Genomic DNA, 12995 nt, shown 5'->3' on the forward strand with positions numbered 1-12995 from the left:
TTTTCTCCAGCACCTATATTACCTGCTTATTTTCATAATTCGATATGATTGTAAATATATAAATAAATAAATAAAATTTTGAGCACAATATTGTTTGGGAGAATTTTTTTTAAGCATATAATATTTTTGGGTGCAAAATGCTTCCAAACATATTATATGTTCACATAATAACATATTGTTTTTTAGAAGACAACATTATTGAATTTGGATGCAAAAATACAAAATGTTTGGAACTTAGACTACCCAAACATATATTGTTTAGACTAATATGCTTTCAAACATATTATATATTGGAAGAGATCAAACATATAAATGTTTGGGCAATACCCAAAAATGTATATGCTTGAAGCAAAATATGGTTGGGAGTATATGTTACAGAAGCGATTTTTTGTGAGCGTGTGGCAGGAGCAAGGCGCCCTTATTTATCACGGGGCCCTGGGCACGTGCCCAGAGTGCCCTGTGGGAAAGACACGTCTGCTTGTCATTGACCTAAACATGATCACCCATGGTGACCCCTCCACCAATATCTTGTTTTAAGAATAATTACATAATTTAATCGTTTTGAAATTTCTGATATTTGTTTTATTTAAAATAAAAAACAACAAAATATTTTTTTTTTCTAAATATTTGCAGAGCCATAATTTTATTCGTTTATTTTTTAACAAATTTCCTGCATTCCAAACATCCAGCCCAATTTTCATCAGCTCCTGGTGCTGTATCCTTGATGTTAGTATACCACTTGGTCAAATGTTCATATTTACTAAAATCTATTTGAGCTATTTCAATAGTGCTGACAGTAGCCAGCAAAGATAAATCAGCCAAAGTCATAGTATCACCAGCAGCATATTTAGATCCAGCTAAGAAAGTATTTAAAAATTCCATAGCATCTTCGAATTTCTTTTGTAATTCTGGATCTGCTGGTTTCTTCTCTTTTATCTGGGGATAAAAGAACTCGGCAAAACTTTTATATAACGATCCCATATCAAAATAGAGACGTTGATTTATCACAGCCCTCTTTTGAGGGCAATTGGGATATAGGGGATCATTTTCTTTGCCATATTTTTCGACCAAATAAATCATTATGGCTCGAGACTCCCATATGGCAAAACCATTATCGACCAATGTTGGTATGGTGTGTTGTGGATTGATTTTAAGAAATTCCGGTTTTAAATGTTCACCACCATAGAGATCTAGAGGTTTTTTATTCAATTCAATGCCTATTGCTTTGGCAGTCATAATAACCGCTCGGCAAGGGGCTGAGACTGCTAGGTAGTAGAAATCCATAATTAGATTTTTTAATAGAATATACCTAGAATGAGAGAGAAAATGAGAGAAATAAAATAATATACAATAATCAATGTTAATTAGCCGCAATTAATGGAGTAAAAACAAATACATACAGTCGAAAGTTCGGCCAGGCCGAATCTGAGGTACCCTCCACCATGGATTACATACAAAATTTCTAATTGAGACTGTCATCCATAAAAGAATTGCTTGAGTTGTAATATCAATTGCCAATGGCAAGGCATCTTAAAACTTCTTATCCTTGTCTTCTAAATTGTAATTTTTCTCATAAAAATTTGGGGATCTTTTATATGAGGGCTATTAAAGTGGTCCGATATGGTTGTTAGATGGTGGAGACGCGTTCCAAATTCCAACCCGATCGGATGAGGAGGCTCCGGAAGTCAAATCTGATGGGAGCCAAATATAATTATGGGCCGATATGGACCAAATTGTGCATACACACAAAGAAAATTTCATTAAAATTAAGCCAACAAAACTTTTTCATTGATATAAAGAAACATTTTCATTAATACAATGAAAATATTCGTTAATAGTATGAAACGTTACGTTGATTATTACAAAGTTCGTCATAAGAACGAAAAATTCCATTGTATTAACGAACCTGTTTCATTGGCTCACTTTTAATGACAAATTTCGTTAATATAACGAAAATGTTTCTATTAGTGTATGGGTTTGGGAAATCTTGTACCCAATTTTAAGCGGATCGGATGAAATTTTGTCCTCCAAAAGCCTACCAGAAGTCAAATCCTGGTATTGGCTTTTATGAGTGATATGTATAATTATGGACTAATATTAATTGTCGAATGACAATTACTCATATGAGAGGCTCCAAAAGTCAAATCTGGGGATCGATTCCTATGGGGTCTATGTATAATTATGGACTGAAATGGAGCAATATGTGCATGGTTGTAAGAGGGCGTATAGACACATCACTCACCAAATTTCAAATGGATCGGATGAAAGTTTCTCTTCTAAGAGACTGCTGAAATCAAATTTTGGATCGCCCATTGGCAATAGACACAGACCTTTAACAATAAAAGCTACTTGTGTCAAGTTAACAGGTTGGCTGATAAGTCCCCGGTCTGACACATAGATGGCGTCGCTAGCATTAAATGCATATTATTATTGTTTAGTACCAACCTTCAAATGATTCGTGTCAAAATTTGACGTCTGTAAGTCAATTAGTTTGTGAGATAGAGCGTCTTTTGTGAAGCAACTTTTGTTATTGTGCAAAAAATGGAAAAAAAGGAATTTCGTGTTTTGATAAAATACTGTTTTCTGAAGGGGAAAAAATACGGTGGAAGCAAAAACTTGGCTTGATAATGAGTTTCCGGACTCTGCCCCAGGGAAACCAACAATAATTGATTGGTATGCAAAATTCAAGTGTAGTGAAATGAGCACGGAGGACGGTGAACGCAGTGGACGCCCCAAAGATGTGGTTACCGACGAAAACATCAAAAAATCCACAAAATGATTTTGAATGACCGTAAAATGAAGTTGATCGAGGTAGCAGAGGCCTTAAAGATATCAAAGGAATGTGTTGGTCATAACATTCATCAATATTTGGATATGTGGAAACTCTGTGCACAATGGGTGCCGCGCGAGCTCACATTTGACCAACAACAACAACGTGTGGATGATTCTGAGCGGTGTTTGCAGCTGTTAACTCGTAATACACATAAGCGTAGGAAGGCCTCTGGGGAGGGGGCTTAGACCCCCCCAGAAAAATTTTAGCCCCCCCCAGAATTTGAAAATCTATTTACGATTTTACATTTTTCTAAAAATTAAACTAGTATATACAACCGCACAAAGTTCCGCTAAAGACTTTCATGCACAATCGAATTACTTTGGTTGTGGTAGCAGTTGACGATGGCAATGTTTGAAATCTGATATTTATAAAATAAATCTGTGGTTGAACTTTTGATTTAGTTGAATAACTAAAGGTCCGTTATTATTTTCTTTAGTCTGGTTTAGTCAATTTAATTAAAAAAATAGTAATTGATACTATTCTCTCATAAATTAATATCTTAATAATGCTTCAAAAAAGCATAGCCAAAAAGAAGTTAAAACGTTCTTTTTGGGTCCGGAAGTGGTGCAAAATTGGCGGAGAAGCGATGAATGTAATATGAAATTGTCATAGAACGAATGTGAAACCGTTTCAACAGCCGTTGCAATGAATTTGCATCACTTAAGAAGTGATCCAAATTCAGTGTTTTGAATGTAAATTAAAAAATTTTGTTACATTTTCCAAAATAATTAGTTTTTATATTTTTTATGATTTTTAATGCATTCTAACGCTTGTTTGAAACGTTTCCCTCGAATATTTTCAAAAATTCTATAAAAATTTCTATAATGAATTTAGCATTTTTGTGGCAAATTTTAATAATTTGTACCATTTTATTTTGTTCTTACTTTTTTTTAAAGAAAACAAAAAATTACGCATTAAAATATGAAAAAAATGAAGTAAAAAAACACCCTGTGTAGTTAAAATAATTAACTTCTTTGTGAGGACATTTTTGGAAGTGCTTTTAAAGTTGTGCCTTTAGAACAACTCCAAATTTTTTTGCTGGGAAAAGTGTGGAACTACTTTTAGTTGCTTTATTATAAATTAATTGTCGAGTTATTTTGATGCCTATATTGTTATTCATTTTTATGAAATAAAACATTAATAGAAGTTCAGTCTATAAATTTTCAGCTAGGGGGGCTATAGCCCCCCCTAGGAAAATTGTCTAGCTACGCTAATGGTAATACACCCGAGTTTTTCCGTCGATATGTGCCAATGGATGAAACATGGCTCCATCACTACACTCTTGAGTCCAATCGACAGTCGGCTGAGTGGACAGCGACCGTTGAACCGTCTCCGAAGCGTGGAAAGTAATGGCCTCTGTTTTTTGGGATGCGCATGGAATAATTTTTATCGATTATCGAGAAGGGAAAAACCATCAACAGTGACTATTATATGGCGTTATTGGAGCGTTTGAAGGTCGAAATCGCGGCAAAACGGCCCCATATGAAGAAGAAAAAAGTGTCGTTCCACAAAGACAAAGCACCGTGCCACAAGTCATTGAGAACGATGGCAAAAATTCATGAATTGGGCTTCGAATTGCTTCCCCACCCACCGTATTCTCCAGATCTGGCCCCAGCGACTTTTTCTTATCCTCAGACCTCAAAAGGATGCTCGCAGGGAAAAAAAATTTGGCTGCAATGAAGAGGTGATCACCGAAACTGAGGCCTATTTTGAGGCAAAACCGAAGGAGTACTACCAAAATGGTATCAAAAAATTGGAACGTCGTTATAATCGTTGCATCGCTCTTGAAGAGTACTATGTTGAATAATAAAAACGAATTTTGACAAAAAAACGTGTTTTTCTTTGTTAGACCGGGGACTTATCAGCCAACCTGTTATGGGCCGATATGGACCAAATCGTGCATATGGGTTTGGGAAATTTTGTACCCAATTTTAAGCGGATCGGATGAAATTTTGTCTTCCAAAAAGTTCCAGAAGTCAAATACTGGTATTGGTTTTTATGAGTGCTATATATAATTATTGACTAATATTAATTGTCGAATGACAATTAACATACTCATATAAGAGGCTCAAGAAGTCAAATCTGGGGATCGATTCCTAGGGGGTATATGTATAATTATGGAGCGAATGGACCAATATTTACATGGTTGTAAGAGGGCGTATATGGATCGGATGAAAGTTTCTCTTCTAAGAGACTGCTGAAATCAAATTTTGGAGTCGGTTTAAATGGGCGCTATACCGATATGGCCCATTGACAATAGACACAGACCTTTAACAATAAAAGTTACTTGTATCAAGTTACAAGTTGATAGCTCGTTTCGTTCGGAAGTTAGCGTGATTTCGACATACGGACGGACATTGCCGGATCGATTCAGATTTTCACTGGTACCATTAGCGTAGCTAGACAATTTTCCTAGGGGGGGCTATAGCCCCCCTAGCTAAAAATTTATATTTCATTTATTTATATTTCAATTAATGTTTCATTTCATAAAAAATTTGGAAGTTCTTCCAAAGACACAACTTTAAAAGCACTTCCAGAAGATGTACTCCCAATGATGTTCTTTATTTTAACTACTCAGGAAGTTCTTTAAATTTTTAACTTGGTTTTTTCATACTTTTAATGGGAATTTTAATTTTTTTGTTTCAAATAACTTAAAAACGAAGTAAGAATTCATAAAATGGTACAAATAATTAAAATTTTGTCGAAAAAAATTCTAAATCCATTCTGAAAAACTTGTGAATTTTTGAAAATATTTGAGGTCAAACGTTTCCGACAAGCATTAGAATCCATTAAAAATTATAAAAATTATTTATTTGACAAAATATAACAGAATTTTTTAATTTACATTCAAAACATTGAATTCGGATCACACCTAAAGAAGTGATGCAAATTCAGTGCAACGGTTGTTGAAATGGAGGACTTCCGTCCTATGACAAGCCCATGTTAAATTCAACGCTTCTTCGCCAATTTTGCACCACTTCCGGATCCAAAAAGATCATTTTCATTACTTTTTTGGCGACGCTTTTTTGGCTGGGCTTGTTTATCTTCTATCTTCTATATATAAAATTCAAATTATGTTTGTTTATTTGTTTGTTTGTTTGTTTGTTTATTTGTATGTTCCGGGTTGGCGCGAAAACGGCTGAACCGATTTACTTGAAACTTTCAGAGATCGTGGGGGGCACTCATGTGCTGAAAATAGGGTACCTCATTTTTTGACATATGGTCGCGGAGAGGAACCTCCCCTTTGTCCGACTTTTTGAAAATTAGACCAAAGTTGACCGATTTGCTTGAAATTTTCATTGAAGATTGATGTTGGCATCTAGACAAAGATCCGCTACTTTTTATTTCGATATTTGGTGGCGGAGTGGGGCCTCCCCTTTGTTCGACTTTTTTAAAGTACTGTGAAAAAACTAAAATTCTCTAAATTATCTGAGATTTACAGAAAACATGTGGTGAGGTTATGGAATTAATATGGGGTACCTGATGATTTCATATGTGGATGGGGAGGGGGACCTCCCCCTTTCCCTACTTTTTGAAACTTGGAACAAAATTAAGCGATTTGCTTGAAATTTTCATTGAATGTTGGGGTTGGCATCTAGACAAAAATCCGCTACATTATTTTTCGGTATTTGGTCGGGGAGGGGGACCTCCCCTTTGCCGATTTTTTTTTTTTTTTGAAAGTACAAACAAAACTAAACTCCCCCGACTGAAATTTTACGGAAAAAACGGGTTATGAAATTTATACCAGGTTCCTGATTTTTTAATAAAAATAAAAGGGCATAGGGAGACCTCCGCTTCTCTTAAGTACATACAGAGAAACAATTAAACTTTACCGAGTTACTTGAGGACTGGGGAGAGGTTACGATATTAATAGTTGATACCTGATTTTGTGATATTTGGACGGAAGAGAGGCCGCCCCTTTAGGCTTATAATTTGTTTGACATTTTTTGGGACGTTTACAAAAGATACGCTACATCACTTTTCGATATTTGGCCGGGGAGGAGGTCCTCCTCTAAAACTGCAAAAAAAAATTAAGTTTTCTTGAAATTTACAAAAGCAGTGGGGGAATGTTATGAACGAAGAGGCAACCTTCCTTGCCCCACACTTGAAGGAAAGTTTTAAGAATTTTCTGGGAAGGTTAGGGGTGCTATTCACTAAGGTGTTTGTCGATATTGTATCGGGGAAAGTGACGTCCCTTTAAAACAATAGAGCAAAATTTAAACATCGCCGATCTACTTGAAATTTACAGGGAACGTGGGAGGAGGTGATTAAATTTATACATGATTTTTAAATTGGTATATGATTTTTCGATATCTGGTTGGGGAAGGGAAAATTGAAATAAACTTTGTCGATTTACTTCGATAGAATTTATAGGGACCATTGAGTAGTTGCGAAATTAATATAGGGTACGTGATAGTCCGATATCAGGTCGGTGTTGTGCGAAGGTGGGGAGAGGGTGCCCTTTTGTCCGTTTTTTTTTCTTAAATTGAAAGTAGAGGGTTGTCCATAAATGGGAACTCGGTACATAATTTTATGATTTTTGCACAGGCTTCTGCCAGACTTCTTTTTAGTAAAGAACTTAAATTTACATGAAATTGGTAGCCAACGTAGAGGGTACATCATTTTCCAACATTTTAGCAAATGTTAATGTGGTAAAATTTTTTACTACGTTTGCTTTTTCCGATTTATTGGATAATATAGTGCTTAATTTTCAGATTTGTTGAGAAAAAGGATACCTTTCCTTGACAAACCACACTTAAAATTCACAAGAAATATAGAAGATTGTCCAACTACTTGAATACAGAACATTATTAAAAAAATTTGGAGGAAAGGGTACACCCTCTCCCGCCGTATTTGTACCTATAAACGAAAAATCAAGTAGTCCGATTTGTTTAAAAGAATTCAAATCTTTTCGAATTTGTTTTCAGCACGAAGGATATAGTTGACTAAGTTAACGCATAATGTTCCTCCAAATACGCTTCGGAAGGCGCAGCGAAGCGGGCCGGGTTACGCTAGTTTTTTATAAAAATGGAAAATCGTAAATAGGTTTTCAAATTCTGGGGGGGCTAAAATTTTTCTGGGGGGGTCTAAGCCCCCTCCCCAGAGGCCTTCCTACGCTTATGACTGGTACCCAGAAAATATGTACTTAATGGGGTACACGGGAGCGTACCACATAGAAACTTTAGAAGGCATAACGAATTTTTTATATAATTATAGAACCAATCGATGTTCAATATTTCATAAAAAAAATTGTCAAAATACTTTCGCCGATGACTGTAGTCTTCATAGATAAAATCTTTACATTTATCAGTGGGAAGCGTACTGGTTGAACTGATCTGCTTGGGAAAATATCTGTCATCAAACCCCCCTGAAATTTTCAAAGGAAACTATTATATTTGACTCATGGTGGCGGGAATTTAAGATTCGGCCCGGCCGAACTTACTACAGTATATACTTGTTTATTGAAGAGTTGTCTATGATTTGGCACACCCAGAAAAAAGTGCCTTCGAAACTAAAGGAAAAAATTTTCATCAATATAGTTTATCCATTTTATTTCCATTAAGGTAAATTTTTGTGAAAAATAATAAAATTTACTCGTTTCAGTAAAAAAATCCTAAACTGTAAGCAGTTAGGAATAGTTCATTAACTAGAATAAGGCATGGAATTTTACTCATACTATTTTCGTCGCTGGGTATAAGAATTTACTACTGAAAAAGAAAATTTTATTCACCGATAACAAAGCATTCGTAAAAATAAACAAAAACCGAACTAAAACCAAGTTTCCTCAAAATTAGTAAAATTTCTTATAAAATGATAATTGCGACTTCCTTTATAATAGAAAGTTTTTCATACATACGAACAACACTTGGCATAGAAAAATATTTTAGTTCATTCGTACTAAGAAGTATGCAATCCTTTCAAAACTTAAGGAAACACACTTGTTAGAATATAGGAAATTTTCCTAAATTTCTATTGTCTACCTGTAATCGATACCTGTCATCGTAATCGATGTGTTTGCGCGTGGGTGTAATCGATATATTTGCGCGTCGGTTGTTTTTTTTAGTTGGAATCGCGTTGTTTTGGTATACGGAGAGATTGTTAAAAAATAATATGGTAAAATAATATAATAAATAACAAATAAAATATATAATATATTTGTTATTTTAAATTAGTGAGAAAAATTTTCGTTTTTTTTAAATAAATCTATCAATGTTCGTGATAGTGTATAAAGAAAGAAAACACCAGCAGAATAACAACCCTTTCGTTTGTCTTCATTTTGGAATCTTCAATTATCAGGTAATATTCAGTGACGCTAACCTTTTGCAACAAAAATGTTTTATGATTTTTATGATATTTGTAGGTATTGAAATTGTAAAAGGAGGACAAAATCGTTAGGCAGCAACTTATTAAAAGTGAAAAGTACAAGAAGAAGAAAAAGTGCGTTTTACAGTTGATAATATCACACGGAAATTGGAAATAGTGGAATAATAAACTAATATTTCAAAGAAATTTGATGCTGTTGATTCTTAATAAATATATTCAATATATTAATAAAACATATCTTTTATTGAAGATAAAATTGCTTATAGAAATAAATAAAATTGTATTTAAAAACGAAGGTAAGCAGTTCTAATTATGAAGTAAAAGTTTTACCACAAATGTGTAAGATTTGTCGAAATGAATGAAAAAATTTCAATAAAATCATTCCATATATGAATTCAAATTAGTTAAATTTTTTCATTCTGTAGTATAGTGGTATATAAATATAGGAAAATGTTAACTAATATATGGAATGCATTATTCCTAATTTCTACGAAAATCACATCGTTCAAACAAATAAAAATGTCTTTGGCGCTATACGAAGTTCAACTTTCTTCACAATGAGTTCATTTTAACTTAAAGAAGGGGTCACTTTTTTCTGGGTGCAGAAGTTTCGACATGACCTCAGTATCGAGACTAAGACGAAAGTTCAATGGAATATAAGATCTCAAATATATTTTATTTTAATCAATTTCAAAACGTACACACTGAAAACAGCATGCCCAATTACAAGGCTTTTGTCTTTACACTAATGATTTTGGTGTTGATTCCGAGCAAAAAAAGCGCAGAATTGAAATAAGCATACTTTTAAGACACGCTTCTCTTTAAATTTGAATTTTGCGTACTTGATTCCATTAGAAAAATTTAATTTACACGTTTGTTTTTCAACTTCTTTCTTCATGTGCTACCAACATCCTTTAAAAATGATTTAACAACAACTTTAATTTTCAAATTCCGTCTTGACTTTAAGTAGAAATTATGCCATGTTTCAAGTAAAAACGTCCAAAAACTTTTTGTAAAAAGCATTGGAGTCGGACCTGAGGGGAAAATAACACTGAAAGAACAGTGTTCTTTTCCCCGGAACGAAATTTTCGATTGTCGAAAATTTTTCAATCGTTGCAATGCTTGTCATAAGTTCAGGTTTATTTGCTCTTCTAGAAAATATGTAGAGGAATTTCGTTTGCTTAAAATTTCGCTCCAGAGGAAAGTAATTTTTCTTTAGGTGTGGGATCATTTCGAATAGAGTTGTGGTTTTCTTTAAGTGTGCTACCTTCCTTACTTGGTTCATTTCATTTAATTTACTTTTAACTATCTATACTTATATGGCTATAACTCGAATTCGGTCAATTCTTATCTATTTTGCATGATTACCTGTTGTTTTGTCTTTGTTGCTTTTTGATTTAAAAAGATAGCTTTTGCGCTCGGTGTTCTACACTTTACGACATTTAATCACTTACTGGTGACTGGTAAGCAAAACATTTTGTTCAATTTGTTTATTATGTATTCGTACTTATGGTACCCATGTTTGGTGTCTATTCATGATACAATTCATTGTGATTTATAAATTATTAATTAGTTTTTTTTTTTTCAACTTATTGGATAATTGGTGAGAGTAACACATACGGTTGAAAACAATATTTTATCAAATTTTTTGCGATGAGAATGGCATAAACTCTCTAGAGTCAAAGCCAAAGGGGTTAGGCAGTTTTCGTTAAAACGAAAAGCTTTTAGTAAACTACAACTAAAGAAAACATGTACTGAATTTTACTGTATATAGTTTTCTTTTTTCGTTATCTTGCTTTTGTGTAATAAAAACTAAATATTTTATGAGCTTGCAAAAAAATTGGGGCTTAAGAGGGTTAACATATCTTTGAATGATTACACTGTGCTCCAAAATATTATAGTCTCCAATGAAGAGCTTACTTAGATATCTTTGATTAATAACCCTGCAAAAAAAATTTTAAGATTTTCCACAAATATTTCGTGGAATCCCTCACTAATTTTTTCCACTTCCAATGAAGTTCTTTTGCACAAATCTTACAAAAAACAAACAATTTGGTCGTTTAATAAGGAAATCAAAATTTGGACCGTTATGTTCTACAAAAAAAGGGAAACCGATAAAAAAGTAATAAAAAATATTTTTTTGTTTTCTTTCTTTATTTATCCACATCTGTTACTTCTGTTACATCTGTTACTTGTAATTAGTACTGTATACAAAAGTTATTAATAACAAGTATATACGGCCGCAAGTTCGGCCAAGCCGAAGCTTATGTACCCTCCACCATGGATTGCGTAGAAACTTCTACTGAAGACTGTCATCCAGAATCGAATTACTTGGGTTGCGGTAACACTTGCCGATGGCAAGGTATCTTAAAACTTCCTAACACCGTAATATATACCACATAGTCCATACGTGGTATATATTAAACTAAAAAAGGCCTATTAAATACATATATAATTAAGTTTAAAGTTTCTATAGAAATAAAATTTTGACAACATTTTCTATAGAAGTAAAATTTGGAAAAAAATTTCTATAGAAATAAAATTTGGAAAAATTTTTCTATAGAAATAAAATTTTGACAAAATTTTCTATAGAAGTAAAATTTTGACAAAATTTTCTATAGAAATAAAATTTTGACAACATTTTCTATAGAAGTAAAATTTGGAAAAAAATTTTCTATAGAAATAAAATTTTGACAAAATTTTCTATAGAAATAAAATTTTGACAAAATTTTCTACAGAAATAAAATTTTGACAACATTTTCTATAGAAATAAACTTTTGGTAAAATTTTCTATAGAAATAAAATTTTGGCAAAATTTTCTATAGAAATAAAATTTTGACAATGTTTTCTATAAAAATAAAATTTTGGTAGATTATTTTTTGCTCGAGTGGCAACCATGATTATGAACCGATATGGACCAATTTTTGTGTGATTGGGGATCGGCTATATATAACTAAAGACCGATATGGACCAATTTTGTCATGGTTATTAGCGGCCTTATACTAACACCACCTTGCAAATTTCAACCGGATCGGATGAATTTTGCTCCTCCAAGAGGCTCCGGAGATCAAATCTGGGGAACGGTTTATATGGGGGCTATATATAATTATGGACCGATATGGAGCAATTCTTGCGTGTTTGTTAGAGACCACATTCTAACACCATGTTCCAAATTTCAACCGGATCGGATGAATTTTGCTCCTCCAAGAGGCTCCGGAGGACAAATCTGGGTATCGATTTATATGGGTGCTATATATAATTATGCACCGATATGGACCAATTCTTGCATGGTTGTTAGAGACCATATACTAACACCACGTACCAAATTTCAACCGGATCGGATGAATTTTGCTCCTCTAAGAGGCTCCGGAGGTCAAATCTGGGGATCGGCTTATATGGGGGCTATATATAATTATGGACCGATATGGACTAATTCTTGCATGGTTGTTAGATACCACATACTCACAACACGTACCAAATTTCAACCGGATCGGATTAATTTTGCTCCTCCAAGAGGCTCCGGAGGTCAAATCTGGGGATCGGTTTATATGGGGGCTATATATAATTATGGTCCGATGTGAACCAATTTTTGCATGCTTAGAGCCCATATAAAGGGTGATACGGTCAAAATTTGGTCAAGGGAAAACGCGCGTAAATCGGTGAAATCGTTTATTTAAAAAATCAAATTAAATTTCTTTTTTAAGTTCAATTAGTATAAAATTCAGGAAAAATATTCAGTTAGGCTTTCGCTTTTCCAAATCCGAATTGCCGGGCCTCACGCTTGACACCTGCTATCAGATTTTGTACAGTCACCTTGTCCACCTTCTTCGCCGCAGAA

At 33.7% G+C, this 12995-nt stretch overlaps 2 protein-coding genes across 2 annotated transcripts in view; both read right to left on the reverse strand.

Moving 5' to 3' along the window:
- LOC142222611 (glutathione S-transferase 1-1-like) overlaps positions 1–10595 on the reverse strand; it is a 28355-nt gene extending 17760 nt beyond the window's left edge. Inside the window, exon 1 of the mRNA XM_075292844.1 lies at positions 10526–10595. The gene's annotated coding sequence lies outside the window, so the exon portion shown is untranslated. The remainder of the gene's footprint in view (positions 1–10525) is intronic.
- Positions 552–10655, reverse strand: LOC142222612 (glutathione S-transferase 2-like). Its single transcript, XM_075292845.1, has 2 exons — positions 10526–10655; positions 552–1309 (listed from the first exon to the last, which is right to left on the reverse strand). Exon 2 carries the CDS (start codon positions 1282–1284, stop codon positions 652–654), a length of 633 nt encoding a protein of 210 aa, XP_075148960.1. The 5' UTR covers positions 1285–1309; positions 10526–10655; the 3' UTR covers positions 552–651.
- Between the last annotated feature and the right edge of the window lie 2340 nt (positions 10656–12995).

Source organism: Haematobia irritans, chromosome 1 (genome assembly GCF_050003625.1).
Source record: "Haematobia irritans isolate KBUSLIRL chromosome 1, ASM5000362v1, whole genome shotgun sequence".
In the NCBI taxonomy this organism is placed as follows: domain Eukaryota; kingdom Metazoa; phylum Arthropoda; class Insecta; order Diptera; family Muscidae; genus Haematobia; species Haematobia irritans.